Here is a 19637-nt window from a genome sequence, read left to right on the forward strand (position 1 = left end):
ACCATGAATAATTTTAAAACCTGAGTATTACTGTTTTAAGCCATGAGGTGTTGAGGTTGTGCAGCAAAAGTAAAGTGTTACAAACTAATTAAAGTGATTAATCTCAGCCCCTGGGCAGAAACATCTGGTTTTGAGCCCACAAGCATTATATAATTCAAAGACTCTTACTCCTAGAAACTAAAACCTGAGGTATTATATAAAGGATTACTTGATGAACCTCACTTTCTTCTTCATTCTCTCATCTTTTTACAACAACAACCTCAACCAATTTCCAATCATGTATAGAAAAGAAAATTCTTCAGATTGCTCATACCCATTAAACGTACCTGGGTGGAAGGAGACCAGTCTCAACTGCCATTGCTAAGCAGTCATAAAGAAAAGAAATTCTTTTAGGACTATGCTGACCATGAATAAACTTAACAATCCACTGGATACACTGTTCATGAGACTCCTGGAAAATTAGAGAATGATTTTACTTGGGGTCTAAAGTTACATTTTTATAACAAATAGCTAATACTACAACTGGAAGTATACCAATACTATGAATGAAATACTTCACTATGAGCATCTGTGGATGAAAATAATTTTTAAAAAAAGCAAAATTAAAAAATTCAGATTTAGTATTTGTCACATTAAGCTTAACATTTTGCAATTATATAGATAAAATGCTACCATTTTTATTACATGGGAACTTCAAAAGTAGTAATTAATTAGTTAACATATTAACAATCAATAGAAAACTCTTAACACAGATCTTTGTAAGGCATTGTAAACAGTGCCCTTTATGGCATAAATATTACTGTCACTGGGGGTAAAATTCATTATGGATCAGTATGTATCAGCCTTAGAAGAATTAGGTGTGAATCTAATCCCCAAGATCCCAAACAAGGCCCATTATGAATCCAATGACATGTCACATTTCTAGACTTGCAAAACTTTAAATATGATGTCAAAATGTTGTGCCCGTATCAAAGTTTGTCTTCTAGGATATCTCCAAAAAGAGCCTATAATGTTCTGCTTCTCTCCTCGACCACTGTTCTCATACATACTTCTATTGTGGCACATATAACAATGATTTGGAAATACCTATTTTCTTCCTGGTCTCTCCATTAGAGGGCCACATCATAATTCATAAAGTGTTTAATGAATTTTTTTTAAAAATTTTGGAAAGATGTTCAACATCACTGAGAGAAATGCAAAATAAAATTATACTGAGATAAAATTTCTCATGTTTTTGATTGGCAAAGATCAAAAAGTTTAACACTCTATTGTGAGGTTATAAGTAAAAGATACTCTCGGCCGGGCGCGGTGGCTCATGCCTATAATCCCAGCACTTTGGGAGGCCAAGGCGGGCAGATCATGAGGTCGGGAGATCGAGACCATCCTGGCTAACACGGTGAAACCCCGTCTCTACTAAAAATACAAAAAATGAGCCAGGCATGGTAGCAGGTGCCTGCAGTCCCAGCTACTCGGGAGGCTGAGGCAGGAGAATGGCGTGAACCCGGGAGGCGGAGCTTGCAGTGAGCCGAGATCATGCCACTGCACTCTAGCCTGGGTGACAGAGTGAGACTCTGTCTCAAAAAAAAAAAAAAAAGAAATAACCTATATGGAAAATTTAATAATTTCTATAAAAATTAATAATTTCTATAAAAATTACAAACCGATAAGGCTTTTGACTCAGCAATACTATTTCTAGGAATTTATCCTATTTTTCATGCATAATATTATTCATCACAGCATTGGTTAAATTAGAAAAAGTAAGGAGAAACTTAGAAGTCAGTAGAAGATTGGTTAAAAGGAGGAAGGTACAGCCATACAGTGGAATATCATGCTGCTATTTAAAAAAAAAAGTAAGAAAGGAAGGAACAAGTAATGCTTGGACTGATAGGGAATTACCTTTAGATTATTATTAGGAGAAAAATGTGCTAATTAATGAATAGTGTACATGGTATATGATCATGCTATAAAAGTGTTTCTATATGCATAAAATACTTCTAGAAGAAAATATAACCTGAGGATATTGGCTACAGACAGAAAAAACAACAGGTAAGAGAAGAGAAAGAGACTAGTTATCGGATCCACCCTTTTATACCTGTGCATTTTGAACCATATGAATGTATTACCTATTAGAAAATAATTAAACGAAAGGTTAAAACATGACTGTATTGGCATTATATGATCCATGTCTGAGTGGCAAATCTTATCACCAGTGGCTGACACACAAACAGTTCTCATTTCCCAACCTATAGTGCACCATGAGAAGGTAAGGCACTACTGGAATGTGAGCTCTTCGAGGATGACACATTTTGTCTTTTTCACGGATACATTTTCTGGTAGCTGTTCTTTGTTACTTTTACAGTTTGTTTCCTCATTTTTACTATAATATTTTCTTATCCTTATAGAATCTTGGTATTCCTATTGTAGCATCTTTGTATCAATGCTGTGCCAATTCCTTTATTTAGCAAAAAAATGGAATTTGTATCCTTGACAAGCAAAGCTTAACATATCTGTTTTCAAGTGTACCAAATAAATCCGAATAGGATGAAAATGATCTTAATTAATCTAACATAGGGGAGGTTTTTTTTTTTGTTTTTTCTTTTAACATCTCACACTGTGCAGTATCAACTTGACTTCTCTACATAGGTTTTCCACTGAAATATACAAATTAAAACAAATGGAAGCCAGAATAAAAAATGATGACAATTTTATTTCTCCATTCTCAGGAAGATCTTATGAGCAACATCAAAGTAAATGTTAAAAGAAAAAAAAAAAAAAAAAAGAAGGGGCCAAAAATCATCAGCTGAATGTATTAAAAATGAAGTGCTCACCTGAGAAAGACCACCCCAAAACTGTCTGAAGGCCCCCAAACAGCTAATTAGTTTTGTTTTCTCATCTTCAGGAGTATCCATAAACATGCTAAAAAAAAAAAATTACATTATTTGTCACTCGTTTTAAAAAGGCAATTACACACAATCAGAATAGTGGATCTTATAACCTTCCAACATGAAACTAAGTAAAATCTGACAGACACAATCACATAAAAACACAAAACTCTGCCACGCATACACTCACCCAGGAAAAGCCTCTTCTATAACTTCCGTTTTCTGTAAAAAAAAAAAAAAAAAAAAAAAAAAAGTAAACAATGTTAATTTTAAAAAGGCGCCTCCCTTAAGCCAAGTATTACAATGTAACACAGAGCAAGTCACCTTAATCAGCTCTGAAACTATCAATACCTGTCTGGCCTGTCACTGTATCGATTTCAAAGGATACAATGAACTTGACAGCAGTTTGAGAATCACTAAACCTCCCCGCATACAACCTCGGTATCAAAACAAGGGAATAAAAAGGGAGGCGTGAGAGGAGGTTGCCCAGGCCAGTTTCCTTGGTCGGCTGCCCCCGCGTCTCCCTGTCCCCGAGCCGCAGTCCTGGATGGCCGGCAGCTGCACTCACCACCACCTCTTCGAAAATGCTCTGCAGTTGCGTCTCCATCTGTACTATCACCCCCGCCTTTCCAGGGTGCCCGGCAAGGCCCGGATCAGACTCGAGCTCTGGGAATATAGGGGCAGAGGGGCGGAGACCTCCGGAGGAAACCGTAGCTCCCCGGCGTCGCTTCCCTCCCCCAGCGCTTTACCGGGAGCGTTCCCTCCGGAGCCCAGCCAACAGCAGGAACCTGTACGGAAGACGGGAAGGGCCCGGTACGCGCTGTTTGCAAACCCCGCAGAAACCAGCGGCGCCGCCAGATGGTTCCGCCTCTGGAGAAGGGAGGCCCGCAAGCCGGACGAGAGCGCCCCCAAACGGAATCTTGAGCCCAAGGACCCCGGAGGCATCGTCGACCGCAGGCCGCCACCTCCCGGCTGGAGAAGGAGTTGCTTCCTGGTGGGGGCTAACCCGTTTGCAGACTGGGAAATGGAAAGCTTGTAACCCAGAAGCTGTAGCCTGCGGAAAATGCTGGAGCCGCAGTTGATGTCTGTGAGCAGCTGACCTTCTGGACCTCCATCAGCGGCCTGCAGCCAGGAGCTGAAGCCACAGAGATGGTGTCTTCTCAGCTATGATAACCTCAGTGCAAATGTTATTGATTGACTATTGAATGCCAAACCAATTTTGCTTCTATGGTATAAATGCTACTTGGTCATAATATATTATCCTTTTTAATATATTGCTGGATTCTATTTGCTATTATATTGTTGAGAGTATGTGTTTTTCTTCATATGCCACCATCATCACCAACCCCTAAAACATCTGTTATGTCTTTTGAATGATCAGCTTTCTTTACCTCATAAAGAAAATTGTTGATGAGAGTCATAGACATCCAAAGGCCTTTCACTTCTTTGAGGGCTGTGAAATGCCACAAACTGCTAAGCATGAACTACTCCTTTGTAGCTGCTAAGTGATGAGCTGATGACTCCCCATTCATGGTTTTGTTATACAAGTGTCTGACCTGGCATAAATTTAGTTTTCTAACAACTTTAATATGCACATGCAACCATGTTGTCCACACAATAGCTACTAAAAGCTGAAAAGAAAGAATTCAGATTTCCTGCTGGAGAAAAACTTGAAAAGTTAGGCGTAGTATATTGTTTGCTAGGGTTGCCACAACAAAATACCACAGACTGGGTGGCTTAAACAACAGAAATTTCTTTTCTTGTAATTCTGGAGGCTAGAAGTCTGAGGTTGAGGTTGGTAGGGTTACTTTCTATAGAGGCCTCTGTCCTTGGTTTGTAGATGACCTTCTTCTCCTTGTGTCTTCACATGGTCTTCCCTTTGTACATGTCTGTGTCCTAATTTTCTCTTCCTAGAAGGACACAGTCAGGTTAGGGCCCATGTATCTACTCTAAAGAGCTTTAGCTTAGTTGAAGACATAGACATTTTAAACCATAATAGAGTGTGATATGTGCAATACTAGTGATGCTAATAAAGTGCCAGGCAGAAAAGGAGGAAATACAAATTTTTCTACAGAAAGGGATTAGAAAGATACCTAGGTGAGTTTGCTTAGACTGCTGTGAACAGCATACTATAAACTAGGGGGTAATTTGAGTCTGAGAAAACTGAAAGCTGAGAATTCAGGCTTCTTGTTCCATCCTTGTCCTATCAGGATTTAGAGTGGGGGACTAAAGAGCCAACTGGAAACTCTGAGCAGCTGGGCAGGGCTTATCAACTTTGAGCATCATTATAGTGTGTTCTGGGGACATTGTTTCTTGGAGAATCCCCAAAGTTGGTATCATCAGGTCTTTCCCCTTAGGCTGGTCTGAATCACCAAGGAAGATACATCTAATGTCTTACAAGTGGATAAAGTTCTGACTGGCTGCCAACCTTCTTGCAGCCAAAAGGAACAAGAAGCCTGAGTTCTCAGCTTTCAGTTTTCTCAGACTCGAATCACCCCAGCTTATTGTATGCTATTCACAGCAGTCTGAGCAAACTCACGTAGATATCTTTCTAAATCCCTTTCTGTAGAAAAATTTGTATTTCTTCCTCTTTCCCCCAGCACTTTATTAGCACTACTAGTATTGCACAGATTACACTATATTATGGTTTAAAATGTCTACTTCTTCAACTAGACTAAAGCTCTTTAGAGTAGATACAGAAATTAAACATGCCTGCATTTCCTAACACCTGGCGTAAAGTCTGGCACTTGGTGGTGCTCAGTCATTATTCATTACCTTGGGTAGAATATAAACATCTGAAATGCCTTTATTTTATGGACAAGACTTCCTTTGAGGTAATAGCTATTTCTGGAATGCTGGATGTAGAGAAAGATTTGGAACACCTAAAAAGTTATACCTAGTAAAGTTATTATAATTTATAACAATTGGGTTCACTGGACATTTACGTATGTGGTAGCTTATACTTCTAATGTTATTTCTGAAACCGTTACAAAATTTATTCAGCAAGTGTTCATTGAATGTCTTCTAGGTGTTGGCCACTGTGCTAGACACTAGAACAAGACTGCAAGCCCAAACTGACCTAGTTCCTGCCACCACGGAGCTGACACAGCAGAGAGGAGTTTAAAGGTTTGGGGAAATAACATGGTTCATGCCAGGTTTCAGAGATGTAAACAGTACGTGGCCTGTACCTTCTGCTTCATGGACGGGCACCGTGGGAGCACTGTGACACTGAGCTCTACCTCAGAGAGCCCAGGCAGCATGGTTGTTTTATAATGTCTCTTCTGGAGACATCTCTAGAATCTGAGTCATAAATGAGGCCCTCATGAGTACACTAAAAATGAGAAGAGCCTATGAAAACCTGGAAAATGTTTGGAAATCAAATGATTTCTGAGTTTCAAAATGAACAAGAGAGGGCTTCTAGGAATCTAACACTACTAGGGAAGATTTCTGTACTTGAGACAAAGTAAGAGAAACAGTCTTCCATGAACAGAGACAACCTTAGGAATGCTGATTGTTCAGTAGAAAACAATTGCTACACCACAGGAGTCATCACATCAGGTTTCTCATCTCCAAATTGATTACAGATGTTCATTGTGCTGATCAGTAATGAGATTTTTACTTATTTAGTCAGAAAATATCTTTTCACACACATAGGTACTGGCAAACAGCGGTATCAAACTGTGACCATTGATTCTACTTTGCCATAGTCATTGTTTGGAGGACTAGAGCTGGACTCTCTATTCCATGCCGAGGTGTTTGCTTTGTCTCCTGGTGTGTACCATTGCCTCTCAGACCTGGTTTGGCACTGCTGACATCAGTCTCACCAAGACAGCCAGTTCTCAATTCAGCTTCAGTGTTGGATCTCCACTTGCTGAGGATTAGCTTCTGTCCTTCCTATACCAACTGCCTACCTGGTTAGCTTTCTGATTGCTTTGTGTGCTTGTCAATATCCTTGTAGGTTTTTCTGCTTTTTCCTCATGACTGGCCCTCCCTGAAGTTAGTCACCTGCCCATCTATCTCTGGCATTATGTTATTATGTGAGGTCTCCCTTCCTTTGTGGACTCCTTCTTCCTTTTGCTGTTGGACCTGAGCCTAGCATCCGCCTCACCTCTACCGCCCTCCTCAGTGCGACTAGTTTCTCTGGGCTCTCCCAGTCTAGCTTGTCCACCTGTCACTCAAGATCTAGCACTGGAACCAGGAAGGGCAGGTTCCTGAGACAAAGAAGTTGATGTTGGCAGGCCCCTAGGGCTTTTCTGAGACAACAACAACCCATTTGTTGCCAGAATTCTGTGGACACTGGGGCCTTCTGTAACATGAGGAATGTTTATGGTTTACATTGATGGGTGATGTAATGGTAGCTGCCTCTCAGAATGCGAGTGTTCTAGGCCATTAACTTACTTACAAATTACTGTGAACATTTTAATGTTCAGAGTAAAGTTTTCAGAACCAAGAAGGTACAGGTTGTTCTGAAGTTGAAGAAGAAAAGAAGAGAAGGTACAGATTGTTCTGAAGTTAAAGAAGAAAAGAATAGGCAAGCTTTCAAGGTCCAGTTAACTTAGAAAGTGTAGGTTCAGATTTAAGTGACACAGGCAGTCTATTCCAAAGTCTAAGTTGCATGGAAGGTGTGGTTTTGGCTTGTGTCTATTGATCGGGTGAACTGTTAAGAATAAGTTTCTTTCTTTCTTTCTTTCTTTTTTTCTTTCTTTCTTTCTTTCTTTCTTTCTTTCTTTCTTTCTTTCTTTCTTTTTTGAGATGATGGTCTTACTCTGCTGCTCATGCTGGAATGCAGTGGTGCCATCATAGCTCACTACAGCCCCAATTCCTGGGCTCAAGCAATCCTCCCCGCATTCTCCCACCTCAGCCTCCCGAGTAGCTAGGACTACAGGCATGCACCATAACTCCTGGACAATTTTTTATTTTTCATTTTTTGTAGAGACAGGGTCTCACTATGTTGCCCTGGTGGGTCTCAAACTGGCATAAGTGATCCTCCTGCCTCAGCCTCCCAAAGTGCTGGGATTACAGGTGTGAGCCACTGCATCCGGCCAGGAATAAGTTTCTAGAACTTGAAAGACTCAAAAGAGGTTGGGGTTTAGAGTTCAGTTAGAGAAATTGTTATAGCCGAAAATATGGCTAGCAACTTGGCAATGCCAACCATCTTCACTATACCTACTTGTATTATACATGGGTAGATTCCTTGAGGTTTATTCATCTCAGGACCTGAAGGACTAGGATGTGTCCCTATTATCATATCCAAAATTTAGTGACTTAGAGATAATCTAATAATCTCTGATAATTCTTAAAAATGAAGAATTCAATGTCCAGAATCACTTAATTTGTAACAGAGATAGTCACTTACAGGCTAAGCCTTTATCAGAGGCCCCCTGACTTCCTCATCTAGGACTTTTTTGTGTGTTTTTCAGGGTTGAAAGGGGATGGGGATATACTTACTATGTACCCACAATTTTTTTTAATTAAAAAAAAAAAAGAAAAGGGATGAGGGATGAGGACGAAGGAAGAGAGAAGTGAAATTCTGGCAGTGTAGAACATAAGGAATCACTTAGTAAAGACACAGAGTAAGAGTCAGTAGTACGTTGGTGATATGGTTAGGCTTTGTGTCCCCACCCAAATCTCATCTGGAATTGTAGTCTCCATATGTTGAGGGAGGGAAGTGATTGGATTCTGGGGGTGGTGTCCCCCATACTGTTCTCGTGATAGTGAATTTTCACGAGATCTGATGGTTTTATAAGTGTTTGACAGTACCTCCTATGCACACATTCTCTTCTTTCTCCTGCCACCACGTGAAGAAGGTTCTTACTTCTCCTTTGCTTTCCACCATGATTGTAAGTTTCCTGAGGCCTCCCCAGCCATGTGGAACTGTGAGTCAATTAAAGCTCTTTCCTTTATAAATTACCCAGTCTCAGGTAGTTCTTTATAGCACTGCAAAAACGGACTAATATACTTAGTATACAAAACTGGTATAGAATCAAGTTACATTTTGGAGAATACCAGGAAGAAGCATCTGAAATGGCAATTGGAGTGTCAGAACCAGGTTAAGAGCAGGCTCTGTGGCACAATGGATAGTTCATTGGACTTTAGTCTACATCGAAAGAATGAGGTTAAGCTCAACAACTAATGCTGATGCTTTCGCTTGTTAGGCCTATAGGTGGAATTCGTGAAGTTGGGGGAATACCGCACTAATTTTTAATTTTTCTAATTCTGAAGCCCAGGCTCACTTGATTGTGGCAGCAGGGAATGTCCAAAATATGTAGGACGGGGCAGGCTGGCAACTCAGGCTAATGCTACTGTTTTGGGAGTGAATTTTTTCTCTGGTAAGCCTGTTTTTGCTCGTAAGGACTTCAACTGATTGGATGAGGAGCGCTCTCACATTATTGAAGACAGTTTCCTTTTTTAAAGTCAATTAATTATAGTTGTTACCATATCTACAAAATATCATCACAACATCACCCTAGATTAGCATTTGATTAAATAACAGGATAATATGGCCTAGCCAAATTGACACACACAACTAATCATCACAGCAGGAAGGAAAAGTAGGATCCCCAGCAACTGGAGGTAAGGCAGAGTCAGTGCACTGCCATGAGTGCGAGTAGGCAATCAGAACCCAGAAACTCATAAAAATGGAAGGCACATAACAAATGATTAGATAAAAGCCATAGATCCTAGGAATCCCCTAAATTTGAGACAAATTATGACATAGGTTTGGTCTTTGTTTTTAAAAAATCAGAATGATTTGACAGCAAAATACTCTGAAGAAGGAACCTGGTGGTATTTCACTTCTGAGATATCACTAAAAGAATCGTGCGCAAGTGACCAAGTCCCTTTGGTGGTCCTCTGACCTTATCTGTAAAATCCAAAAGTCTGATTAGAATAATGACAGGATGTTTGCAGAAAAGAATTTGAATGCAAAGTGTTTAGACTGCTCTGGGCTGCATATCAGATCACTAAGAGGGATATTTATTTATTTGTTTGTTTGTTTATTTATTTATTTATTTATTTATTTATTTTGAGACAGAGTCTCACTTTGTTGCCCAGGCTGGAATGCAGTGGCATGATTTTGGATCACCACAACCTCTGCCTCCCAGGTGCAAGCGATTCTCAAGCTTCAGCCTCCCAAGTACCTGGGATTAGAGGCACCTGCCACCATGCCCAGCTAATTTTTGTATTTTTAGTAGAGATGGAGTTTCACGATGTTGGCCAGGCTGGTCTCAAACTCCTGACCCCAGGTGATCCACCTGTCTCAGCCTTCTAAATTCTGGGGTTATAGGTGTGAGCCACCATGCCTGGCTAATTTTTGTATTTTTAGTAGACATGGGGTTTCACCATGTTGACTAGGCTGGTCTGGAACTCCTGACTCAGGTGATCCGCCCGTCTCAGTCTTCCAAAGTGCTGGGATTACAGGTGTGAGCCACCACGCCCAGCCGGGATATTTTAAAAATACTGCTGCCTTAGCCAAAACTACAGAAGATCATTAAACTGAAGTGGAGCCTGGGCTTCAGAATTAGAAAAATAAAAAATTAAAAAAAAAATACTTCTCCGAGTACTTCTAAGTTCATCCAGTGTGGAGAGTCAGGTGCCCAAATTATTCAAATATTTTTTTTTTCTGGTTTTTAAACACATAATACTCCATGTGGTTCCTGGAAAGAAATCTGCAAGAACCTGGATTTGGTTGTCTTTATGGCATCTTCTAGTTCTAAAATGAATTCCTTCTATATCAACAACTAATGCTGATGCTTTTGCTGGTTAGGGCTATAGGTGGAATTGGTGAAGTGGGGGGTATACTGGACCAAGGGAGTGATGGAAATGATGAGCACAAACCCATAATGCCAGAAAAGGAAACGTGGCTGTCATGCTGCAGATTTATATTTTATTTATTTTTATTTTTTCATTTTTTTATATTTTTGAGACAGGATCTCACTCTTGTTGCCCAGGCTGGAGTGCAGTGGCGTGATCTCGACTTCCCGGCCTCATGATCGTCCCACCTCAGCCTCCCGAGTAGCTGGGACTACAGGAATGTGCCACCACGCCTGGCCAATTTTTTGAATTTTTAATAGAGACGGAGTTTTGCCTTGTTGCCCAGGCTGGTCTCCAACTCCTGGACTCAAGCAATCCTCCCGCCTCAGACACCCAACATGTTGGGATTACAGGTGTGAGCTACCATGACTGGCTATTTTTTATTTTTTGTTACAGGGCCTTGCTCTGTCTCTCAGGCTGGAGTGCAGTGGCGTGATCGTGTGGCAGGCCAGGTCTCAAAAACAGGCAGGCCTCCATAACAACTGTTTCAGCACTGACTGAATGGTTAGGTTAAATATTAAAGGCTGAGAGAGCCAGTGCCCTTACACAAAGGCCAGAACGAGTAACAAAGGCCCACCAAGATTCTCGCCCAGGCATTCCTGGGCCTTGAAGCATGACAAGATAATGAAGCAATACTCACACTCCTTGTGACAAGACAGTCTTTGGGAGATTCCCGGCAGCTGCCGGGTGAGGTTTTCCTGGAGACTCTCCCGAGGGCTATCCCATGCGCAAAACCACACGTCCCTCTCCCTACAGGGGAATAACGGAGATCGGGGTGGACGTGCTCAAAGGGTAAAACCAGATTTATGCCGGGAGCCTATTATTTTCCTATCTGGGCTTGTTAAGCCATTTGCGTGGTACTGCCAGGGAAGCAATAGGGCTCGCTTATACACCCGCTTTGCATTTGGTTAAGATCAGGTTTTGAGTGGGTTTTGAGTCTGTTCTGCCCGAGTGTACCCCCTCTCTTGTCTTTGTCTGAAATCTGTCTCTGCTTGTTTGTGTATCTGTCATGGCTCACTGCAGCCTCAAACTCTGACCTCAAGGGATCCTCACACCTCAACCTCTACAGTAGCTGGGACTATTGGCATGCGCCACCATGCCTGGCTAATTTTTGTTGTTGCTGTTGTAGAAATAGAGTCTCCCTATGTTGCCCCGGCTGGTCTCAAATTCCTGGACTCAAGCAATCCTCTTCCCCATGATTTTCAGAAATAGTGTCTAAATCCTATGATTTAGACACGTTTAGTTAGAGTAGTGATGCAGTCATTGTATTTATATTAGAATACATTCTTTTCATATTTTTTTCTCACTGCTTTTAGGGTTGGAAGAGTTTAGTTAGTTAGAGTAGTGTTTTCCAAGGGTGTACTGCAGTCTACAGGATTTTGATAATCTTTTCATTAGAGGAGTATTCAAGGTTTATTTAACCAAGGGGGTTATCATAGAACTCATGTTCCATGGAACCACACTTTGAGAATCACTGCCTTAGGGTCACTGAAACTAGAAGAGCTTAGCATCCACTATTTGCTAAAATTCTCTTTGACCAACACTATTATTAATTTAGTTTCTTTCATCACAAAACTGTAACTCCTTTTCAGCATGGAGTACACATGCTAGGATGCACCAGTCTAGATAAATAAGAAAATAGTGAATTTAAATTGATTAGTGAAAATTGCTTGGATTTGGGGAGTTAGAAGTCTTGGGTATCAGTTCTAGTTCTGGCACCTAGTAAATAACTTTGAGCAATAAGTCATATATAATAACTTAATTTAAATAATCAGAGCCTTAATTTGCTCATCTAAAAACAAGAATAAAATGTTTATAAGGGATATTAACTTGTTATAAAATGTTTATAAGGGATATTGACTTGAGCTAATGTGTATAAAAACTTGTCAAATTGTGAACACTGTAAAAAGCAAGACATGATTATCATAGGACTAAGTACTTTATATTGGTTCAGTAGAGTTTCAGAATTTCTACTGTAGTCAAAGCACATGTTTTGCTATGTTGATTTTCAGCTGCTATGAAGTTTATAGAAAAGCAGAAAGTCTGAAATTTCTGTGACAAGGCTTTTTGTTTGGGGTTATTTTTAAAGAAAACAGAAGATCAGATTGTATTAAAATTTGATGATTGTATTATTCTTGTTATATATGTCTTGACTAGTATTTAGTAAAAGTTATAAGGAAAAAAGGAGCAGTTGTCTGCAATATACTAGAAATGAACTTTAATCTTTTCACACTATTGTTATTACAACATTTTTCCTCTCTCCAGATTGCCCAATCACTGAAGAGCTGTGAGCTTCCTAAACAGTTAAAAGTCAGGCACAGCTACGTAACTCATACAGTTTCTCTTTGCCAGACTAGATGAAAGAAGGAGCACTACTGTATTCTGATAAAACAGGTCTATGCAGCTACCAGGACGATGGAATCTATGTTGACTTTAGCAATGGAACAACCTGTTAAGAAGAACACTCTTAAGAAATATAAAATAGCTTGTATTGTAAGTACAATTCTTATTTTTAGTCTTTCTAGTTTTGTGACAAATGTTAAAAGTATATGATTTCCCATTTACATTTCTTTGTGTTGCTATTAAAATGTAAACTTTTAAGTAACTGTATTCAGTATTATCCCTTATGAAAACTCTAATGCAAATTAATATCTTAAATCATATTTTACAAGAAATTTGAGTAACAACAACAAGTTAACATTGTTAACTCAAAAGTTAGAATCCATGACAGAACGCTTTGTGGCACTGATTTTTTGCATGATTATAACTACCTCTCAATCACTTTTTTATTGCATGAGTATTTTAAGACAAGAAAGTGAGAAATTAAAATCATTGTACCCTATTATTTGCTGAACCAACAATTTTATCCTATTTTACTTCACTCCTAGAGATAGTCTCTTTTGCCTATTTTCTCTTTCTTGTCGTTTCATGTGGTAAGATCTCCTGCCACCACCCCTCACCCCCAAATAAATTTTCCTTGATTTTCTTTTCTTTTTTCTTTATTTCTCTTGATTTTAAATTTTTTTTCTTTTTCTTTTTACTCCAGAAATACACTTATCCATTTCCTTGATTTTATTACTCTCCCTTTTCCCTTTGCCATCAAACTTTTGGAGTAAAGAGGGCTCATTTCATTGCTTCAGTTTTCTCAGCCCCCAACCATTCCTTTGTGCTCCAGCTTTGTTTCTACTGTACTGAGTCCCTGACTCAAAAGTCAGTCCTCCTCGTCCTTCATCCACTTGAGTGTTCATAACAACAATAGCTTCCTGGTACTTTCTCATTCTGAATTATTCTCTCGTCTTGCTTCCACCATGACATTGACATTTTCATTTTTATGACTTTTTTCCTTATCTGCATTCTTAGCCAACAATTTATCTTTATTCTCATGAAAATTACAACACAAGCTTCCCTAAACCCTATCTGAGATCTCTTAAGAAATCTCATGTTCTCTAATAGTCTTTTTAATTTTAATTTTATTTTTGAGACAGGGTCTCCCTCCGTTAGGATCTCACCTCACCGCAACCTCTGTTTCCCAGGCTCAAGTGATCTTCCTGCCTTAGCCTCCTGAGTAGCTTGGACCACAGGCACATGCCACAAGGCTCAGCTAAGTTTTTGTGAGTTTTTTCTTTCTTTTCTTTTTTTTTTTTTTGTAGAGACTGGGTTTCACCATGTTGCCCAGGCTGGTCTCAAACTCCCGGATCAAGTGATCCACCTGCCTCGGCCTCCCAAAGTGCTGGGACTACAGGCATGAACCACTGCACCTGGCCTCTGGTGTTTTCCCCAGCCAAGAGTTCCAAGTAATCCACCAGCTCTGACTTTTTGCCCAGTCTCTGTCACACAATTTCTTTTTTTTTTTTTAATTTTATTATTTTGGTAATATGTATATTTTTAGAGACTGGGTCTCGCTATGTTGCCCAGGCTGGTCTTGAACCCTAGGCTCAAGCGATCCTCTCATTCAGCCTCTTGAGTAGCTGGGGCCTATGTGTGTGCCCCAGTGCACTAGCCTGTTTCAAATGCCTGCTTCCTGACTCCTGACTCAGTACCTTACACCAAAACTAATTGCATTATTTTTTCACACCAATCTTGCCACAGCTTTTCCCTATATCCCATACTTTAAGGTCACCGCTATTCTCTGTCTCTCCAGAATTGTTTCAAGAAGTAAATAAAACAATGTAAAACAATGTGTGTAAGTATTAAGCCTAGTAACAAAGTAAATCCTCAATATATTCCATTTATTCTTTATCCTTCTGAGAATTTCATTTCAGAGTGCTCTTTATAGCTCTTATGCTAATATATATATACATTTTTTTTTTCTCTTTTTTTTGGAGACATGTTCTCGCTCTGTTGCCCAGGCTGGAAGACAGTGGCATGATCATGGCTCACTGCAGCAACTCAGGCTCCAACTTGGGCTCAAATGATCTTCCCATCTCAGGCTCCCGAGTAGCTGGGACTTCAAGCATGTTTATTATGTTTATCCTAGCTTATCAATTCAGGAAATTATAAAATCTTCCACAGCAAAATCTGTGTGTCATTAATTTCCCTTGTTTGTATCTTTCTAGTGGTTTTTGAGTATATATAATGAAGTTCAATATTTTTAAATCATTGTTTCAAAAGTACCCTGATGTCTTCAAACTTTTACTAAGGTTTCACTTAAACATTTTGAAGGTATCTGCTTTGCTTCTAGCACTCTTTGTTTAGCCCAGTTAAAGCCAAATGATGTGTTCTCGGCAGTTTTTGATGTTCAGAGTATTCTCCCCACTTTGTGCACAGTGTAACATAGTTTAAGACACATGTGCACCCCAATATCAAGAAGCTTTTTTGGAATTATGTATTTATAGTAAATAATTATAAAGGCTTAAAAATAAACTTCTTAGGCGGGGCACAGTGGCTAGTGCCTATAATCCCAGCACTTTAGGAGGCTGAGATAAGAGGATCCCTTGAGGCCAGGAGTTCCATACCAGCCTGGTCAACACAGTGAGACCTCCAACTCTAAATAATAATAATAATAATAATAAATAAGCCTTTTACTCTCAAGGAGTTCGCAGAATAATGTAGAAAACAAGCCACAAATATATGGAACAAATACAAAAATCATGAAGAAACATTCTAACATTAAATATTGTGAAGTTTTAAAGCATCTTAAGAACAGCTAGATGTTGTTGATTTTTCTAGCAAGTTTGAACAGCAAAAGTACCACAGATAAGGTGTAAACCAAAATATGTTAATTTGTAAGTCTATGATGCATGAGGTTTACCAGAAGGAGTTCCCCAACGTTGTTTTTCTGCTTTGTAGTCACTCTAGTTTCAGTCGCCTGTGTCTTCTAAGCACCATGACAAGGGAGGAACTGCTAATGGTGTTATTTAGTAAATGTTTATGTTCATTTTTTCCTCTCCATCCTCTCCACTGAATGAACACGTACTGAAAGGTCACTGACCCTTGGGCTAACTTTGAGACTTCATATAAGAATTGTTTTTTTAGTATTTTAACATAGCTTCCCAATCGTTGAATTCACTTCCATTGTAAACATTAGATGTGTTAATTTTCCAGTTGACTTTCAGAATGAAAACTACCCTCAAAGAAATAATTTATGTAGTTCTTAATTATCTAAGCAAAATCTGACTTTTTTTCTTTTGTGAAAGTTATTTTTTGTGTCTGAAACTATAACAAAGGTTATTGTAAAATACTTTCCTAAGTAATTTGATTATGTGTCTTTTTGCCATTTTTTATGACAACATACAGTACCCAAGCCCTGTCATCCAGCATGCTTATCTCTGGACTTCATTGAAGAGGAAAGAGGGCAGCTAGAAGAATTCTCTTTAATTATATCATAGTTTAATCTAATCATAGCATAAAGTTCGTTACACCAAAGGGCTTTGTCAGCGGAGTGATAATGAATGACACAAACAATCTTTGGTCAGGCAGTTTCCAAATTATCCTAAGTGGTTTGTATGAGTGGAAGACCAAAGCAGATCATTTGCTAGTTAACTATTTGGACAATGTATTTTTACGTATGTTAAATATTATTATCATCCTGTGATAAAGTAGGAAAAAAAAAGCCCTGCTCCCTTAGAGTGAGGCAGTTAAGGATTTAATAGTTCCGGAACTCTTTTCAATAAATGATCGCAAATGGGTGCCTGGTTTTAAAAAAAAATGGCCCAGAAAAATGGTTTTATGGTTTTAATTCTTAATTTTAACTCAATTTGCAGTTAAGTTCATTGCATTTGAATGGTAAATGTGTTTGAATTTGAAGAGCTGTAATAAATGGTATCTTTAAATTCTTCCAAAATGTTCTTTCTTAACTTCAAGCATTAAATAAAATACTATACCTCTAGTTAGGCCAGATACTAGATCGTTGTTGGATCTAGTATCTGGCATAACTAGTACGCTGCAGATACTTAGAGAGAATACTGAGAAAGGTTGGTTATTTGCATCTTTGTAATTTTTAAAAAAATTATAAAAGTTACTTTTTCTTTTTTGCAATAGGTTCTTCTTGCTTTGTTGGTGATCGTGTCACTTGGATTAGGCCTGGGGCTTGGACTCAGGAAACCGGAAAAGCAAGGTATACCCCTCAGCCTTTTCTCAGAACATTCCCTGATTTCTTCTCTCTTCTGGCCTTAATTCATTAAAATGTATCTCCCATCCCAAGCCTCCTCTGTCCTCCATGCAGCATTCTGCTTCTAGACATCTCCCTCTCCCCACTCTACTTATTGGGAGTCCACATCTGCGGTTGGCATTGCTCACTGTACTTTCTGGACTTTACTTTTTCACCCTGCTCATTTGAGACTCATTATCATTCCAGTGTTTTTCTCTTACCTTTCTCCACCCTGCTTTTTTTTTTTTTTTTGGCAAGATTTCACTCTGTCTCTCAGGCTGGAGCACAATCTCCGCTCACTGCTGTTCCTCCCTGCCGTCAGGTGATCCTCCCATACTTGAGCCTCCCAAGTAGCTGGGACCACAGGTGTGTGCCACCACACCCGGCTAATTTTTGCAGTTTTAGTAGAGATGGGGTTTCACTATGTTGCTCAGGCTGGTCTCAAGCTCCTGGGCTCAAGTGATCCACCCACCTCAGCTTCCCAAAGTGCTGGGATTACAGGTGTGAGTTGCCACGCCTGGCCCTTCTTCATCTTTATAATGGACTTTGGTAAGTGGATCACAGGCTTTTCATTCCGCTCCCACTGTCATTTTCAACATCTGATGACAAAGTATCTAGCCACTTAGTCTTGAAAGTCTTTGTTGCTTCATTCCCATGACCTCCTGCCACCACCCTGTACCTTGACACCACGCTAGAGTTGTTCTACCTCTAAAATCTCTTGGTTCTTGATTGGGCAGTGCCAAATTCTTGAAAAGTAGTGCATAATAATATCTTCAAAAAATTTTTTCTTATAAGAAGCAAAGAAAAATAGGAGAAATATGTCCCAAAATATAAAATACCTCACATTCCTTTTGCTGTATTTCATTATTATGAATAGTAAATGCACCACTTACAAATGACAATATAAAAAGAATTACCTATAATCTTTTTACATATTGTTTTGTTACTTTTACTAAGGTGAAGTATGAGGCCAGTTGCTAGATCATTCACGTCCCCCCACTTTTTGTTGTTTGTTTTTTGAGACAAGGTCTCACTTTGTTGCTCAGGCTGAGTGCAGTGGTGTGATCACAGCTTACCACAGCCTTGATCTCCTGGGCTCAAGTGATCCTCCCACCTCGGCCCCCCAGGTACCTGGTATACAAGCATGCACTACCACACCTGGTTAATTTTTTAATTTTGTGTAGACTTGGGGTCTCACTATGTTGTCCAGGCTGGTCTCGAACTCCTGGATGCAAGTGATACTCCCGCCTTGGCTTCTTGAAGCACTGGGATTGCTGGTGTGAGATACTGTGCCCAGCACCCTCACCCCATTTTTGTCTTCTTAAAATTTTTATGAGCAATACTCATACCTCGAATAAACCTCATTGGCTACTATACTGCCAATGCACAAAGCTCTGGCCGCATTTTTAAATTTGACTAAAACCTTCTAGTGTGACTCCAGTGGAGTAAGTCTCATTGCTGCAGCATTAGGAAGCCTCAGTAAGGTTAACTGATAATTTTCCAGTCATGTGTCTACTTGAGAAACACTCAGCTTCCCTAGTATGACCTAGGATCACAGTAGAACTGAAAAGTTGAATAATTGCTGGAAGATTGCTATCTTCTCTTGGTCACTTGGCTGTTGCGTTTCTGGGCCATGGTGCCAGTCTTTGATCAAAGAAATGTTGACAGGCCATTTCAGTGGTATTGTTTTGATGTTACTACACACAAATAGGCATCATTTCTTGGCTATTTTACCCCCTAAATCACATAAATTGATTGCAGAAGGCATATCTAATGTCCGAACAAAACCTCCTTTTGTTCCAGCTCTTTCATTCACTTTAGTACACCCATTGGCTGGCTTCCCGGAGTCATTTTTCCTTGTCCTCTTCCTTTCATCTGAGTTGATCAGCCTATGTGGCAGCACGCTCTTCCCTCTCCCTGGCAGGGCATTGGTAATTAACTCCAGCCCCTTTTTGCCAGCATCCTTAACATAGTCATCCTTTTTATTACTCATTTTTCCACTGCATCTATTCTCCTAAACCCCAACCCTGGGTCATTTTCACCATTTTCTGCTCCAGTTAACTCACCTTCCATAGGCAATATGTATTTTTTCTAATGTGAGTTTTAAAATTTGTGCATGTTCTTACAGATTTACTGTCATGACTACATGTATTTTTTGATCGAACATTATGTGCTTGGTATTATTACAATTACTGGAGATAAAGTGGTGAAGACAAGAGACGAAATCCTTCCAGGAGTTTATATTTTAGCATGCAAGACAGACAATAAAAATATAAATAAACAAAATATATATATAATAAGATAAAGTGCTAAGAAATAAGTAAAGCCCAAAAGAAGGAATCAGGGTCATTGTG

General features: G+C 39.5%; 2 protein-coding genes across 5 annotated transcripts in view; one reads left to right on the forward strand and one right to left on the reverse strand.

Moving 5' to 3' along the window:
* Positions 1 to 3579, reverse strand: part of MED23 (mediator complex subunit 23) — a 41960-nt gene extending 38381 nt beyond the window's left edge. For all 4 annotated transcript variants that reach the window (XM_063724987.1, XM_024248506.3, XM_054558165.2 and 1 more), the window contains exons 1-4: positions 3451 to 3579; positions 3073 to 3104; positions 2829 to 2916; positions 327 to 451 (exon numbers count right to left, since the gene is read on the reverse strand). In XM_063724987.1, coding sequence (XP_063581057.1) covers positions 327 to 451; positions 2829 to 2916; positions 3073 to 3104; positions 3451 to 3489 — 284 coding nt within the window. In that variant the 5' untranslated portion in view covers positions 3490 to 3579. The remainder of the gene's footprint in view (positions 1 to 326; positions 452 to 2828; positions 2917 to 3072; positions 3105 to 3450) is intronic.
* Positions 3580 to 13026: 9447 nt separating this feature from the next.
* The window catches only part of ENPP3 (ectonucleotide pyrophosphatase/phosphodiesterase 3), a gene marked incomplete at its 5' end in the record, with an annotated part of 107087 nt that continues 100476 nt past the window's right edge, over positions 13027 to 19637 (forward strand). The window contains 2 exon segments of the mRNA NM_001133260.1: positions 13027 to 13187; positions 17175 to 17250. Coding sequence (NP_001126732.1) covers positions 13110 to 13187; positions 17175 to 17250 — 154 coding nt within the window.

This window comes from Pongo abelii, chromosome 5 (assembly GCF_028885655.2).
Source record: "Pongo abelii isolate AG06213 chromosome 5, NHGRI_mPonAbe1-v2.0_pri, whole genome shotgun sequence".
Lineage (NCBI taxonomy): Eukaryota > Metazoa > Chordata > Mammalia > Primates > Hominidae > Pongo > Pongo abelii.